The sequence below is a fragment of the Geotrypetes seraphini genome, chromosome 5 (assembly GCF_902459505.1).
Source record: "Geotrypetes seraphini chromosome 5, aGeoSer1.1, whole genome shotgun sequence".
NCBI classification, from domain to species: Eukaryota; Metazoa; Chordata; class Amphibia; order Gymnophiona; family Dermophiidae; genus Geotrypetes; species Geotrypetes seraphini.
In genome coordinates this window covers 149,110,258-149,127,652 of record NC_047088.1, presented here as the reverse complement: position 1 = coordinate 149,127,652, position 17,395 = coordinate 149,110,258, and the positions used below count along the sequence as shown (strand labels likewise).

The following is a 17,395-nucleotide window of genomic DNA, read 5'->3' as shown; positions in this document are numbered from 1 at the left end:
TATTTGCATTTACAGCACTCTTGAAGCAATAATGCTCTAAAGAAATCTTCAGTTTCTAAAAGTAATTCTCAGTGATCTAAAGTTCTGTTTAATTTATACGGTGCCTAATATGTGGACTCTTCTTTATATTTCTGTTTTTAATACATATGGAAAAAGCTAATTAAGGTTAAATGCATTTTTAAGTTTTCCTGTGCTATAAGGAGCAGATAACATGAATGAATTCTAAAGCATACAGTTTGCATATTGAGGTTTTCCTGGAAAAAGTCTTTAGCACAAAGTAATGCACTTTTTAGGGAATTTATTTTTTTTTTTTACTCTGATCATTGCAGAGTTATTTCTTTTACTATATTAACCAGCTGGACTGGTTTGAAAAAGGTTGCTGAACCCAGAAGCATGCAATATCTAACACCTAAGTAAGCTGAAAGCTTTTCTCATTCAACTAACATGATTTCCTTATTAACATCATCTCTTCCTCCTCTTTTCACATAGCCCCTGCTAGTTCTGCCGGCACTTCTCCTATTCCTGCTACCTCTACACCTACCCCTGTCTCTCTTGCTACTGCACCCTCCTCTACCACCACCCCAGATGCTGCTACTGTAGGAGCCCATCCTCTTGCTGATGGCTTCACAGCTTCAACTCCCCCTGCTGTCTCTTCTGCTCCTCCTGCAGGTGAGTGTGTGTGTAACCATATGGATTGTATGACAGTGCAAATCTCTTGAGACTTTAATTAATTTAGCAAACACTATTGCGGTGATTTAAAACAGCATTAATAGTCATAAAACAGCAATGTACATTACAAAATAGACAGTTATAATTACAACCACCACATCGTATTAACTCTTCCCTCTAAAACCTTGCTTATGAAAGATTTTAATGTTTGTCAACAATCTAATTTTCTGAAGGTAATACCTTACAAGACTGAAACTATTGCCTGCTAAGTCCTGTTAACATGTAGTCTGGAAAAGCATAATCTTGTACAAAATTACCACTTACAAGGAACAGGCTAGAGCAGTGTCTCTCAAACGTTCTGGAGCCGGGACACATTAAAGGTAGTAGCCATGGCTTGAGGCACCCAGAAGTGTACGGACGTCGCCATCATATGCGTGATATCATCACTTCAATGTCTGCGCATGTGCAGAGGCCCTCTAGATGGGCCACGAGACGCCAGTAAGGGGTACCAGTAGAGAAGAGTGCTGGAGAGAAGGCGAGGCACTGGCACCAGCTGATTGCCTACAGCAATTTTTCTCAACTACTTTAAGCTAAGTACACCCTAAGTCTAACAAATATCAACAGTACCCCAATCACAGACCTCCCTAGGCCCATCCAAGTTCTGCCCCAGATCCCATCCGCTTTACTAACTGTAATGTAATTTTTTTTCCATTCATTTTTCATATACATACAATATACACAACAGATATAAATTCTCAAAACTGACACATTTCAATCACAATATTGAAAATAAAATCATTTTACCTACTGGCAATCCTCTGCAAGCTGCTGTAATTAGCTTTAAAGGTGAGACCAGGGGAGAAGCCAGAAGACGCTAGAGAGAAGGGGGATGCAAGCTGGCCTTTGGCGAATCAGGCAGTGCTGGCGCTGTACCGCGTAGGGAAGTCAGCTGGCAGGTGCCTCTCTTCCTCCTCAGTGTACCGCGGCACACTTGAAATCTCAGGAGGCAAACAGTTTGAGATACACTGGGCTAGAGAATAATCATGCACCAGCTCCCCCACCATCACTGGTGCATCCCCCTGTAATACTTTAAAGCAGTGGTTCTTTTTTTTTTTTTTTTAATTCTTTATTCATTTAAAATCATAAACAAGTGTACAATAATATATCCATTAAATTTCAATATAACATTTGAAAATCTTAATCATATCATCAAGAACAAAAGTATATATCCCCACCCCCCACCCTACTGAAATTAAAATTCATGAATCATTTTCAAACATACAATAAGTGTACAGAAATATAATCATTATAATTTCAAACCAACACTTGAACATCTTTCCAAATCATCTAAAATAAAAATATTAATCCCCTCCCTCCCGCCCTACCTAAAGAAATAAAAACAAACTCTCAATGGAAAATATACCACCATTGTATATAATAGAGGTGAGAGGCATGCAAATCTGCCTCATGCATATTCATTAGGGATATTGTGAAATCTCGACTGGCTGGGGGTCCCCCAGGACAAGTTTAAGAACAACTGTCTTAAAGGCCAGCACAAGGACTTAAATCAGCAGAGACTGAAATGTAGGGATCTCATTGTTCCACTGCTTTAGACCTTCCAGCAGCCTCACTGCTGTATTCTGGGGACACTATGGGAAGAGTTGCAACATATGAAAACAATTAAAATAATTTCATAAAGGTATGCTAAATATATATATATATATATATATATATATATATATATATATATATACCATTTAAAACCATGAAACTATACATGTAAAACATATTAAACTAAATACATAATTAAAGCATAAAATGCATGTTAAACACAAGGCAGTAATACAACCAAATGCATAAATAAAACATAACGCCAAAATGAATAATTAAGAAATAGCACCAAAATAGATAATTAAAATAGCCCACACGTGGTTAAAACATCATAGAGATCCATCTTCATAAAACAAAATGAATAATTAAAAGACATAGCGCCAAAATAGATAATTAAAAAACCCCACACATGGTTAGAAAAGCATTATGGAGAGGCAGCTTCATAAGAGTCCTCATAAGAAAGCCAAACCAACATGAAACAAAAGCAAAGAACAAATGTAAAATACAAATAGAACAAGGTGCATGATACATTACAATGGAAGTTAGGCTGAATTGCAAATGTGCAAAGTAGATAGAAAAAGAAAAAGTATCAGGACCAGAAATACCAAGTAGAAAGTGCCAAAGTCAAAAGAATAAAACCATAACGGATTGTCATTTTTAGCATAAGGAACCATCATAAGAAAGCCAAACCAACATAAGGCAATTACAAAAAAGCATGGAACATTGCAGTTGAAGTCAGGCTGAAATGCAAATGTAGTGTGCAGAACGGATAGAAAAAAAATCAAGACAGGAAATACCAGGTAGAATTCGCCAAAATCAAAGGAAGAAATATACTTAAATACCAGCAAAGAAAGTGCACTGGAGAGAAAGGCGGACTGACTGAACGCTAAAACTGTTATGAAGTACCTTTGCTGAAATGATGCAGATTTAAAAAAAACAACAGCTAAAAGGACTGTATTTTTAGAAAAACAAACAAACCAGAATTGTAAAACTGAGAAGACCGACTAAAATATTAACGAAGGTAATATTAGAGGAGCAGAAGTCTCTTAACCTTGAGCAGTAAAATCCACACTATGCTTTACACGGTAAAAGCAAAACTGAAAGTGGCGTGAGTTTAATACAGACTTAAAACAAGCCTGGGAAAAGTTACATGGACATGCCGATTCAAACCAGAAACATATGCATATATAAAAAAACGGTTTAATGTAAAAAATAAAGTACGAGATAAAAAAGTCTGTAGATGTGGAAGGAAGAATTGGAGCTGGATTCTCTGAGTCATGAGGAACGGGTTTAATTGCTGACTGGCAATCAGGACGCACAATTTTTGATTTATTCCTCTTTGTGAATCCAGCAGTTTTTATCATGCAAAAATAACAGGCTGAGTGATGATTTGTTGGTTCACACCATACCATGGGTCCAGCGAAAGGCATCTTCCATTTCCCATTTAGCCACTATGTTAATCCGGAATAGCAGACAGTGCAGCACACATGATGTGCCCACGCTTTATCTTGGTCGCCAATGTTACAACCAAAATAATGCTTCTATGCACTTTGAAGTCTGCTGGACAGATTTTTTTACTGATCTTGTGCAGTAAATTGTCTGCAGACATAATAGAAATTAGGTTGGTTAACATATCTTAGACAAAAACAAGCAAAATATAAAAATTCACAGGTATGAAAAGCAGCGCACTTACTTTTTAGTATAAACTTTCTCAGAGAGAGTGAGACTAGAAGGCCTTGAGCATGTGCAGATGCTCAAGGCCCAGCAAAAGGAAGACTGCAAATCTTCGGGCACCGGCATGTCTAGTGCGTTGGGGGTAAGCCAATGTGTTTGGGTGGGTGGGTGCATGGGGGATGCCAAATCGTGGCGGGGGGGGTGTGTGTGTGTGATGTAATCGAGGGGGATGCCGGATCACAGGGGGGGGATGTGGAGCTGCGCCGGTGGCCTCGAGGGGGGGGTAAGGTGGAGCAGTGCTGCTGGCCTCGGGGGTGGGGGGGAGGTCGGAACGCATCAAGCGAGTTTCCCTTAGTTCCTATGGGGAAACTCGCTTTGATATACTAGTACTTTGGTTTACGAGCATGCTTCTGGAATTAATTATGCTCGTAAACCAAGGTTCCACTATATTCTTTTTTTAAAGTTCAACAAGAACTTCCAAGAGATGTTCAAGCCCAAAATTTTTGGGGGAAGGGGTTGGAATCTACTCTTATCCAAGTCCTCATGCTTCCCCACCCCCACTCTTCCCCTTGAACTTACGGATAGTAGACAATAGAATAATACTTGAGGTAACATTGTAGATGACGGCAGATAAAGACCCGAATGGTCCATCTAGTCTGCCCAATCTGATTCAATCTAAAAATGTGTTGGGTTTATTTTTTCCTCCTTCTTAGCTATTTCTGGACAAGAATCCAAAGCTCTGCCTGGTACTGTTCTTAGGTTCCAACTACTGAAGTCGACGTCAAAGCTCACTCCAGTCCACCTACACCCTCCCCACCATTGAAGCCCTCCCCAGCCCATCCTCCACCAAACGATCATATACAGACACAGACTGTGTAAGTCTGCCCAGTACTGGCCTTAGTTCTTCAATTCTTACTATTTTTTCTGATTCTAGATCCTCTGTGTTCATCCCACGCTTTTTTGAACTCTGTCACTGTTTTCCTCTCCACCTCTCTTGGGAGCGCATTCCAGGCATCCACCACCCTCTCCATAAAGAAGAATTTCCTTACATTGCTTTTGAGTCTTCCATCCCTCAACCTCAAATTATGTCCTCTGGTTTTACCATTTTCTTTTCTCCGGAAAATATTTTATTCTACGTTAATTCCTTTCAAGTATTTGAACGTCTGAATCATATGCCCCCCTGTCCTTCCTTTCCTCGAAGATATACATATTCAAGGCTTCCAGTCTCTCCTCATATGTCTTTTGTTGCAAACCTCTTATTTTCGTCACTCTCCTCTGGACCGCTTCAAGCCTTTTTGTGTGTCCTTTGTCAGATACGGTCTCCAAAACTGAACACAATACCCTAAGTGGGGCCTCACCAATGACCTGTGCAGGGGCATCAACACCTTTGTTGTTCTACTGGTTACACCTCTCTTTATACAGCCCAGCATCCTTCTGGCAGCAGTTATGGCCTTGTCGCACTGTTTTTTCGCCTTTAGATCTTCTGACAGTATCACCCCAAGGTCCCTCTCCCCTCCCAGCATACATTGCTCCTTTCCCAAATGCATTACTCTGCATTTCTTTGCATTCAATTTTAGTTGCTAGATATTAGACCATTCCTTTAACTTTTGCAGATCCTTTCTCATGTATTCCACACCCTCCTTGGTGTCTACTCTGTTACAAATCTTGGTATCATCTGCAAAAAGGCAAACATTTCCTTCTAATCCTTCAGCAATGTCACTCACAAACATATTGAACAAGATTGGCCCCAGCATCGAACCCTGAAGGGACTCCACTACTCACCTTTCCTTCCTCTGAGCGACTTCCATTAACCACCACTCTCTGGCATCTGTCCGTCAACCATTTTCTAATTCAGTTCTTCATTTTGGCTCCTAACTTCAGCCCTTCAAGTTTGTTCAAGAACCTTCTATGTGGAAACGTGTCAAAGGTTTTGCTGAAATCTAAGTAAATTACATCTAGCACAGGGCTGCCCAAGTCCAGTCTCGAGATCTACTGGCGGTCCAGGTTTTCAGGATATCCACAATGAACATGCATGAGAGAGATTAGTATACCAAAAAGGCAGTGCAGGCAAATCTCTCTCATGCATATTCATTGTGGATATCCTGAAAACCTGGCCTGCCAGTAGATCTCGAGGACCATACTTGGACAGCCCTGATGTAGCATATGTCCTCGATCCAGCTCTCTGGTCACCCAATCAAAAAATTAAATCAGGTTCATTTGACAAGATTTACCTTTAATAAAGCAATGTTACCTCGTATCTTGTAATCCATTAGATTCTAAGAATTTCACTATCCTTTCCTTTAGCAACATTTCCAATATTTTTCCAATTACTGAAGTGAGGCTTACCAGTCTAGTTTCCCGCTTCATGTTGACAACCACGTTTGTGAAGAGGGACCACATCCGCTCTTCTCCTGTCCTGCGGAACCTCTACCGTCTCTAAAGATTTATTGAACAAATCTTTAAGAGGACCCGCCAGAACTTCTCTGAGCTCCCTCAGTATCCTAGGATGGATCCCATCTGGTCCCATCGCTTTATCCACCTTCAGTTTTACAAGTTGTTCATAAACACTTTCCTCCGTGAACGGCACAGAATCTTCTCCATTTTCTTGTGTTACTTTGCCAGACAATCTCAGTCCTTCTCCAGGATTTTCTTCCGTGAACACAGAGCAGAAGTATTTGTTTGCTTTTTCCTCATCACTCTCCACCTATCTGTTCCTAGCATCTTTTAGTTTAGCAATTCCATTTTCCATCCTCCTTCTTTCACTGATATATCAGAAAAAAATTTTGTCTCCCTTTTTTCCATTTTTAGCCATTTGCTCTTCCGCCTGCGCTTTCACCAGACTTGACTTCTTTCAGTTTCACCTGTTAGTCCTTTCTGTACTCTTCTTCTAGGGTTTTTTTTTAATATTTCAGGAATGCCAACTCTTTTGCCTTTATTTTCTCCGCCACTAGTTTAGAGAACCATGTCGGTTTCCGTTTTCTCTTGTTTTTATTTATTTTCTTCACATAAAGTATAGCTCCTTTCAGCTTAGACCACTGTTTTTCTACTTCTCTTATGTCCTCCCATCCTAACAGCTCTTTCTTCAGGTACTCTCCCATTTTATTAATGTCCGTACGTTTGAAATCTAGGACTTTTGGTATCATGCAGCCGCCCTCTACTTTAGCCGTTATATCAAACCAAACCATTTGATTGCTACTTCCCAGGTGAGCACCCACTCGTACATTAGATATACTCTCTCCATTTGTGAGGACCAGATCCAATATCGCTTTTTCCCTCGTGGGTTCCGTCACCATTTGTCTGAGCAGAGCCTCTTGAAAGGCATCCACAATCTCCCTACTTCTTTCCGATTCCGCAGACGGAACTTTCCAGTCCGCATCCGGCAGGTTGAAATCTCCCAACAGTATAACCTCCTCTTTCTTTCCAAACTTTTGGATATTCACAATCAGATCGTTTATCAATTTGCTGCGATTGAGTCGGAGGTCTGTAGACTACACCCACATAGATAGAAGTTCCATCTTCTCTTTTCAGAGTGATCCATATTGCTTCTTCCTCTCCCCAGGTCCCTTGCATTTCAGTCACTTGGATATCAATCCTTACATAGAGAGCTACTCCTCCACCCTTTTGACCATCTCTGTCCTTTCTAAAAAGATTATATCCTGGTTTGTTTGCATCCCATCCATGGGATTCACTGAACCACGTCTCTGTGATAGCAACAATATCCAGGTCTCCCTCTAACATCAGGGCTTGCAGATCATGAACTTTTTTGCTTAGACTGCGAGCATTTGTGGTCATTGCTTTCCAGTTATTTTTCAGCGGTAATCTTTTTTGTATAGTTTTGTTTCGTATGAGTAATCTAACTGTATATTATCAATCTCAGTATTGTGTTGCCTTAAAGCAGTGTCTCAAACTGTGTACCAAAGCACAGTGGTGTGCCACGAGAAATTCCAGAATTTAACTTTATTTTAAAAAATTCCCTTCATAAGTATACACTAGAATAGATGACGTAAATTGCATACACAAGTCTATCTTTTGTCAATGTTATGAGTGTCTATGTGCATAAGGATACAACCGCCCAGACAAGCATCATTCTTTGACGTGGTTGTTCATTGAAAACGAACGGCAAGTAATTTTATTTTTATATTTTATTCTCTAGTTATCCTAACTTGAGCAACAAAGTAATCAAGGCTTTGTTACCATTTGGATATTTTTATCTTTGCGATGGAAGAGTAGGACTTGGATGTGATTGTATGTGATGATCTTAAGGTGACCAAACAGGTTGAAAAGGCGATGACTAAAGCTAGAAGGATGCTAGGTTGCATAGGGAGCGTTATGGCCAGTAAGAAAAAGGAGGTATTGATGCTTCTGTATAAGACTCTGGTGAGACCTCATTTAGAATATTGTGTACAATTCTGGAGGCCGCACCTTCAAAAAGATATAAAGAGGATGGAGTCAGTCCAGAGGAAGGCTACTAAAATGCTGTGTGGCCTTCATCATGGCATATGTACTTTGGGGGAAAGGCAGGAGAGGGAAGATATGATAGAGACATTTAAATACCTACATAATATAAATGTGTATGAGTTGAGTCTCTTTCATTTGAAAGTCAACTCTGCAATGAGAGGACATAGGATGTATTTAAGAGGTGATAGGCTCTGGAATAATCTTAGGAAATATTTTTTTACGGAAAGGGTGGTAGATGCGTGGAACAGTTTCCCGGAAGAGATGGTGGAAACAGAGACTGTGTCTGAATTCAAGAGGGCCTGGGATAGGAACATGGGATCTCTCAGAGAGAGAAAGAGATAAGGGTTACTGCGGATGGGCTATTTGGCCTTTATCTGCCATCATGTTTCTCTGTTTCTATATAAAAAAAGAAAATGACTGCAGATGGAGGATTATGAAATGTGTGTTTGCTTGTTGATTATTGAGCTGTTTTGAGCTAATTTGCATTCAAAAATAAGCACATCGATCGCATTAATTAGCAATTCTATCCTATCTACTTTAGTTTCACTGTTACAATAACCCATACATAACGTAAAGAACTTTAAATAAATAACTCTCAAATTTATTTTTTTTGTTGGTTTTGCATTTTTATAATTTATAATGTGCTGTGGAAAACATTTGCTCCGTTTAGTGTGCCAGAGCTAAAAAAGTTTGAGAGACTGCTTTAATGAAATATTGTAATATCCTGCTTTCAGATTTGAAGTAGTTGTGTTACTTTTCAGGTTGAATGTAGCTACTTGTTGGTATTTTGCTAATCTAAGTTTTCACAATTCCAGGTCACCCTGTGCAGTTCTACAGTATGAACAGACCTGCGACTCGGCACAACCCTCCAACAATAGGAGGCTCCTTGCCCTACCGACGTCCCCCATCAATCACATCCCAGCCAAATCTTCAGAACCAAATGAACGGTGGACCCTTTTTTAGCCAGAACCCAGGTAAAACAGTACTTTTCTACTAGATAATTTTGTAGAGTGTTTTTTCCCTTTATTATATGGATTTTTGGGGTTTTTTTACATTCAAAAACTAATGCAAAGATTTAAAAGTATACATTAGAAGTGTTGTGCCTTCCACATTGAAATATGAGACTTTCTCCTCAGGAGTATCTCATTGTTCTCCAGTATAATGATGATTTTCCTGTCACCTTCATAGATACTTGTATTTCATGTCTAGCAAAGAGGGGGAAGTGACATCACCAACCATGATGGCAGCTTAAGCCTGGAGCTCGCTAGACCTTCAGCAATAATCCCCTAGCAAAGTCATCTAAGGTGTGGGGGGCATCACATTTCTCACATTGCTCTTCTAAAGTTCTTTGCTGATGCAAGTGGTGAAATATTGCAACTACAGTACAAACGCAAAGGAGTGGAAAAGTCCAAAGAAGACTGGTGAACTCAATGTATTTCATGAACACCCTTTATTTCTTTAATAAAACATTCAACTATTCGACATGTACATGTTTTGGCCAAAAGGGCCTGCCTCAGAAGTCTACAATCATAGACAGACATATTAATAACAAGCATAATTCATAACCATAAAGATTGAAAATAATTCTAAAAAAATAACCTATCGGTTAAAAAAAATGTCTTACACCAAAAAAGATGAAAAGGAAAAAGGAGAAATTTCATCAAAAGACGACTATATTATTAACGCATCATGAAAAAAGAAAATAAGACAAATTAAATATTATGAATCAAGATAAAAAACCAGCTATAACCAAAATAAACTAAATACAAGGTATTATTAAAAAGAATTGGCACATTTTACAGACTCATCATCGTTTTCATGATATGACACCCACTGTTCCTTTCTCTAGAAATAGGAACTTAAAGGATATGCTGGTTCCGTCCACTCTACCTGACCTGTTGTGGATACTGATGGACCCTTAGGCCATGTCCCTTGTGGCCATTGCTCAGTTTGCAAACATAGTATGTCTGTCTTCAGTTATGATCACCCATGTAAAAGAACATTGGTCAGCTTGAAGGATTATAGCAATTGTAGTTCCCACAACGTTATCTATGCGATAGTATGTCCATGCAAGAAATGGTACATTGTGAAAACAAAACGAATGGTCAAGACCAGAATATTAGAGCATAGGAGCTGCATCAGTAGGAATGTACAGAGTGCACCTATTGTTGAACACTGGTACGATAAGGGACATTCTATTGATGATTTGAAGTTCTTTGTTTTTAAAAGTCATTAAGGTTAGGTGGAGACCCAGATATAATTCTATTAAAAGAGGAACAGCGTTTTATTTTTGAGTTCAATACAGTGATACCACATGGCCTTAATATGGAGTTGGATCTCAGACCTTTTATTTAAAGTCCTTTGTTACTAATTGATCCTGATAAGCGGTCAGACTATTGAACCTTGTATTTAGTTTATTTTGGTTATAGCTGTTTGTTTGTTTTTAAAATCTTGATTCATAATATTGAGAGTAATCATGTTTTAATTTACCTTTGTTTACTTACTTATTTTATTTTGATTGGTGTTTTATTCCCTCTTCCCCCCATTGAAGCTTTAGTTGTAGGCTATTTGAGTACAGTACTTTTCTCCTCCTTTTAAGGTATGTTATGTCCCCTTGTTGGGGCCGTGACAGCACTGCACTTTGAGTCTAGCTTTAGGCCCTATGTTTATCTGTACTTAGGAAGCTTGATCGGCTTATTTAACACTTTTTTTGAGGCTCTTTGATCATTTTTGGTCTTATATTTTTTTCGATCAAGATCAGTCAGATGCATTATGTTTTTACGTAGCATCAATGATGTCATTACGTTTTATAGTCTTAGTTTTTTTGGTATTTTTTTGATTTAAGTCCTGTATTTGTATCTTTATCTTTTGTTTTTTCCTTTTTACCGTTTTCTGTGGTTTTCGGGTTAGTTTATTTTATTTTATTTTAGGGTTTCATGACACCATCATGTGGCACTTTTTTTGATCAATACGTCATCACGTTTGATGATCACGTATTTAACTCGGCGGTTTTGCAGCGGCTCCTTTTTCGTTGGATGCATTTGTTAATGATGGTGTTTTATTTTTCTACAAGGCGCTTTCAAGTAAGTTGCATGCAATTCTTTTAGCCAGTTTCCTTTCGTTTAATTGGGGTTTCATGACGGCAGTGGCATATGGCGCTTGGCAGCCTTGTGTTATTTTGCAAGATCTTAATTTTGGTTTTAAGTTTGCTTTTATCTTTTTTGCCCGCTGGTTCTGCCTTGTTTTTTGATTAGCTTTTAGAGTTTATTTTGGTCTTTAGAATCGCTGGGAGAATTTTCTTATTGTTTATCCCTCCCATATAATTTTTCATGGCTTTTTTTGGTTTTGTGTTTTTGTTAATTTAATTATTAAAAAGCTTTCAAGCACAGAGCTTACTGGCTATGTATTGGCCAGTTCGTCTATTTGTTCCCGTGTTGGAGTTTCATGTTTTTACATTTATACTTTTAATTATAGTTACTGATTGTCAGTTTATTTTTAAAATTATGGTGTTTTCACTTATTTGAATATGATTATGTTGCTTCAATTTTGTTCTTTTAATGCTATAAGTATTTTTCTTTTTTAAGCTATCAGTGCAAGTCTGAATGAACTATTTTATGTGAACTTTTTCATTCCAGTACAAGATTTGCGAGGTATGTCATGATCTTCTGTACTTTATTAGTGATGTAGAACTTATTTTATTTATTTTTTTGAGCTAGGTGATCACGCTTTGATGCTTTTAAAATATATTTTCATGCTTAATTCGCTGCTATTAGCTTTTTAGAAAAGAAGTTTTGAGATCTTTTAGTATAATATTCATACATATTTATTCATGTTTTTTAAAAATGCAAATGTACTTTTTAGCTTATGAAGCAATACATATTAATTTTCAATGATTTATCTGGAAGTGGCGATCCATTATCATATTAGTGTGTGTTTATTGAACCATATTTATAGTAGTGTGTTCTTTTGTTATAGTATTTTAGGGGTTTTACATTATGTTTTCATTTCATTTACTGGTTTTTATCTTCTGTCATCATATATATATTTACGATTTTGTATGTTTAGATAGGATGTATTTTTTTAAAAAATTTTAATGTGATGTGCATGTGATGGTGCGTTGTTTTTAGTTTATTTAATTTGTCTTATTTTCTTTTTTCATGATGCGTTAATATTTTCTTCCTTTGATGAAATTTCTCCTTTTTTTCTTTTTCTCTTTTTTGGTGTATGACTTTTTTTAACAGGTTATTTTTTTAGAATTATTTTCAGTCATTATGGTTATGAATTATGCTTTGTGATTAATATGTCTGTCTATGATTGTAGACTCTTGAGGCAGGCCCATTTGGCCGAAACATGTACATGTCGAGTTGTTGAATGTTTTATTGAAGAAATAAAGGGTGTTCGTGAAATATATTGAGTTCACCTGTCTTCTTTGGACTTTTCCACTCCTTTGCGTTTGCGTTTTGTGATTTTGGATTTGACTCTCCTGTGCTATACCAGCAACCGCAATGCAAGACATTGAAGGATTATGCTTTTCAACCTGCAATGGCCGAGCTCACAGAAATGGCAGATGGAGTTGGGCCTACCATACCCAAGCCACTGATAGAGCTGGGGGAACAGATCTCCAGCGACTCCAGGGGCGAATTCAGAGAGTTGCTCCATTAAATCAAAATGGATATTAAAGCCGTTAGGGAAGAACTCACAGCTTTTATCAGCGAACCTGAGAGGGGAAATCACAGAGCTTGGGCACTGCATGGAAGAGGTGTAAACCCACCTTAAGGAACAGCTTGACTCACTCGAACAGCTACAAACACAACTTCAAGATTCACGAGCAATTCAACTTCAACTATTAGATAAAGTGGATAACTTGGAAAATTGAAGTTGACGGGCTAACATCCAGATTAGAGGCATTCCAGAGGATACATCTTACTCCAATTGTGAAACTGTAGTTCAGCAGATGGTGACCATGCTGCTCTCAGATGACGCCCACTCGTTCTCACCTGAGTCCATTCTCTTGTAAAGAGCACACATATCCCTGGCCATGCCTGGAGCAAACAAGCCTAGAGACATAATTGCTAGTTTTAAGGACTATAAAATGAAGGAAGAAGTTATGACCAAAGCCAGAGGTCAAATGGCAATCACCTGGGACTCTCTGGAGATCGAACTATACCAAGATCTAGCAGTGATCACTCTTCAGTGGAGGATGAGCCTGCGAGCAATCGTTTCACATCTATGGGAAAATGATATTCGATACAGATAGCAGCACCCCTTTGCTTTACTTTTCTACATTGAGGGCAGACTTCATAAAATTAAACCAATGGAGGAGGCTTGTAGATTGTTTCTGGGAGTGGCTGCTTTGGCAGTAACATCACAAGGTCCTAGTGGGGTGCTTTAATCAATGCTTCCCAAGTTGAAACATGCACACCCGTGATGGCAACCTGTATCCCGGGGCAAAGGCCACCTCGCGCGACAGATGTCTGGAGCTTAGTTTAACACATGAGACTGCTTTCACTAGAATTTACAGAGATGGATTGTGTCTGAAGCCTTTCTTGGCTTACTTTAACTGGAGCGCTTTCAAGCTTCTGAGCTGGATGAAGGGAGCTCAGTTTCTCTGAGTAAGCCCAGTATATGGGTGACTAAGATGAGTCTTAGTTGCAATCACTAGTTTCTCTCTTTAACTGTTTGCTTTATGTTCAAGTTTATTATTTCTTTGATATACCGTCTTTGATATACAGTCAATAAAAATATTTAAAAGCAAGAGTTAAAAAAAAATCCACCACATGATAATTAAATGTGGAGGAGGGGGGAGGGCACATGTATTACTTGAGACTGACATGACATTACAGGAACGTACAAGAGGTGGTAAAGAATATATTGAGATAAAAAATTATATAAAGGAGGGAGGGGGATGGATAGAACATTAGGAGTTAATTCGTCTCTAAAGAGGTGTTTGGAGTTGAAAACCTGAAATGAAAATTATTCCAGGGAAAGAAAAGGGCTCCTGGATTAGGTATTGTAAGCATCCTTGAATACAAATGTTTTGAGTTTTGTCCTGAATAATGTGAGGGAAGACTCTTGTTTTATATGCAGGGGGAAGAGTGTTCCAGAATGAGGGTGCTGAGACTGAGATGATGGATTTTCTGGTGGTGGTGTAGAAGATTTTGCGGATGGAGGGGACAACAAGCAAAGCTTGATAATTTAAGCTTAGTGTACGGGTTGAAACGTAGGGGATTAAATATTTGTCTATAAAAGCAGGAATATGGTGTTTGATTTTATAGGTAAGAAGTAGAATTTTGAATGTGATGTGATGAAGGATTGGAAGCCAGTGGTCATCACGTAGAAGCGGAGTGATGTGGTCACATTTTTTTTTGCATGGTAGATAAGTTTAACTGCAGTATTTTGTAAGATTTGTAGTCTGCGTATCTCTTTGATTTATACCCTGGTAGAGGGTATTACAGTAATCGATGTTGGAAATGATTAGGGAGTGGATGAGAATATTTAGAGAGGTTGAGTCGAGTAGTAATTAGGCTTAACTTGTAGAAGCATTTACTGACTACTGAGCTGATTTGCTGGTGAAAAGAAAGGTTTTGATCCAAAATGATTCAGAGTATTTTTACCTTAAGTTTCTAATTCAGGGGTGTCAAAGTCCCTCCTTGAGGGCCACAATCCAGTTAGGTTTTCAGGATTTCCCCAATGAATCTGCATGAGATCTATTTGCATGCATTGCTTTTATTGTATGCTAATAGATCTCATGCAGATTCATTGGGGGAAATCCTGAAAACCCAACTGGATTGTGGCCCTCAAGAAGGGACTTTGACACCCCTGGTCTAATTGAACTGGGGTGGAGTCTATCTTGATAGTATCAGCTAGAGCAGGGGTCTTCAAAGTCCCTCCTTGAGGGCCACAATCCAGTTGGGTTTTCAGGATTTCCCCAATGAATATGCATGAGATTTGTGTGCATGCACTGCTTTCAATGCATATTCATTAGGGAAATCCTGAAAACCTGACTGGATTGCGGCCCTCAAGGAGGGACTTTGAAGATCCCTGAGCTAGACAGTCAGTATCCGAGGCTGGAAACCAATACATTTTGGTTTTTTTTGTTATTTAACGATAACATATTCTATTGAAGCCATGAATTAATTGTAATCAGTTTGGAGTTGATTTCTGAGATATCTGATTTATTGCTTGGATTGAGGGGGTGAAGTAATCAATGTCAAATCAGTTCAATAGGGGATGACTATTGTAATGATAGATTTCTATGTTATGTTTTTGTCTTTTTGGGTATCACACTAATTTGGGTTTTATGAAGGTATAGCTGGAGGTACAGAGGGATGTCACTTTTTCTTTGGAGAACCCTTTCCAGGGAGGGTTCACATTTGTTTAGTGAATAAATGGGGGGAATGGGAGGAGGGAGAGGGCAGGGGGAAGGGAAGTGGGGGGAGGGAAGCCAGGTTCTCATATTGGAAGTAGTAGGTGGTCTATCATAATTTGGACTATTCTCTTGAGCAGTGCCGCTTCTGAGTCTCTTCTAGCATAACATATTGTACTTTGCGAGAGTTTAAATGGTTAACCTGAAATTGTCTCTGAATGTGCGGAGGTTGAACTCCCCAAGCGGACCCTCCTATTTAAAGAAGCTACCCACTTACAGGCGGATATAGAGCTGGTAGAAGAAACCCATCTTTTGGCCAAATATGCATATTTGCTCCGGCACACAAAATTCCCTCATCGTTATCTTGCTACCAGTATTGGGAAATCAAAGACAGCGGGGGTGGGCATCTTAATATGCAAGGATTGCAAATGGCAACATCATAAAGTAATCCTGGATAAGAAGGTAGATGTATTTTATTGGTATTGAAATTGGGTGGTAAATATTTTACTTTGTTCAATGTCTATGCCCCCAATGTAGATCGGGGCCCCTTCTTTGACCAACTTACCAATCTTCTACAGCACCATTTAGAAAACACTTTGTTGGTGGGAGGGGATTTTAATTTAACACCCAACCCCATTTTGGGAGCTATTTCACAGTTTATGTCAGAAGTGGGAGGCTTTGTGATCTCTGGAGGCAGGCTAATCCAGATGGAAGGGATTATACATACATCTCCCCTATCCATAACACCTTCTCTAGAGTAGAAACATGATGGCAGATAAAGGCCAAATGGCCCATCTGGTCTGCCCATCCCCAGTAATCATTATCTCTTTCTCTCTTCGAGAAATCCCACGTGCCTATCCCAGGCCCTTTTGAATGCAGACACAATCTGTCTACCAACTCTTCTGAGAGACTGTTCCATGCATCTACCACCCTTTATGTAAAAAAGTATTTCCTCGTATTCCTCAGTATCTGTCTCTACCACCCTTTCTGAGAGACTCTTCCATGCATCTACCATCCTTTCTGAATTAGCCCATGGGACAAGACAGGGATGTGCCTTATTCCCCCTTCTCTTTGCGTTATCAATTGAACCATTGGCACATCTATTTTGGACGGATCCCCAAATCACTGGGATCATGGGGGGAGGATTGGACCATTGGGTAATGCTTTTTGCGGACGATATTCTGCTGACGCTGAGTAAACCCTGGCAATCTCTTTCAGCGGTGCAGAAAATCCTGAGTGCGTATGGAGCGGTTTTCGGTTTAATATGCAGAAATCGAAAATTTGTGGTATTAATGTTAAAGATTGGGGGGAAAAAACCCCCAGATCCTGCGTTCCTATTTGCTCAGGTAGGCACAATATTCAATTCATTATCTAGGGATCTATCTGACCAAAACTCAACTTTAGAGTGAATTTTGTGGCTAAACTGCGTGAACTCTTTCAGGAGTTGGTTAATTGGGAAACTCTACACATGTCTTGGGTGTTATTACCCAAGCTGTTATATCTTTTCATGGCCATACCGCTTACCCTTCCACAGTCTTTCTTCCACTCATTAAATAGGAAGGCTTTTGCATTCCTCTGAAAGTGAAAGCCTCCCAGGGTTATCCGACAGATGTTATA

At 39.0% G+C, this 17,395-nt stretch overlaps 1 protein-coding gene across 10 annotated transcripts in view; it reads left to right on the top strand.

Annotated features, from left to right (window-relative positions):
- The window catches only part of ABI2 (abl interactor 2), a 319,399-nt gene that overhangs the window by 222,795 nt on the left and 79,209 nt on the right, over positions 1-17,395 (top strand). For 6 of the 10 annotated variants that reach the window (XM_033946881.1, XM_033946880.1, XM_033946879.1 and 3 more), the window contains 2 exons: positions 490-669; positions 9,228-9,386. In XM_033946881.1, coding sequence (XP_033802772.1) covers positions 490-669; positions 9,228-9,386 — 339 coding nt within the window. The remainder of the gene's footprint in view (positions 1-489; positions 670-9,227; positions 9,387-17,395) is intronic. The other 4 variants (XM_033946885.1, XM_033946884.1, XM_033946883.1 and 1 more) reach the window with 1 other exon arrangement.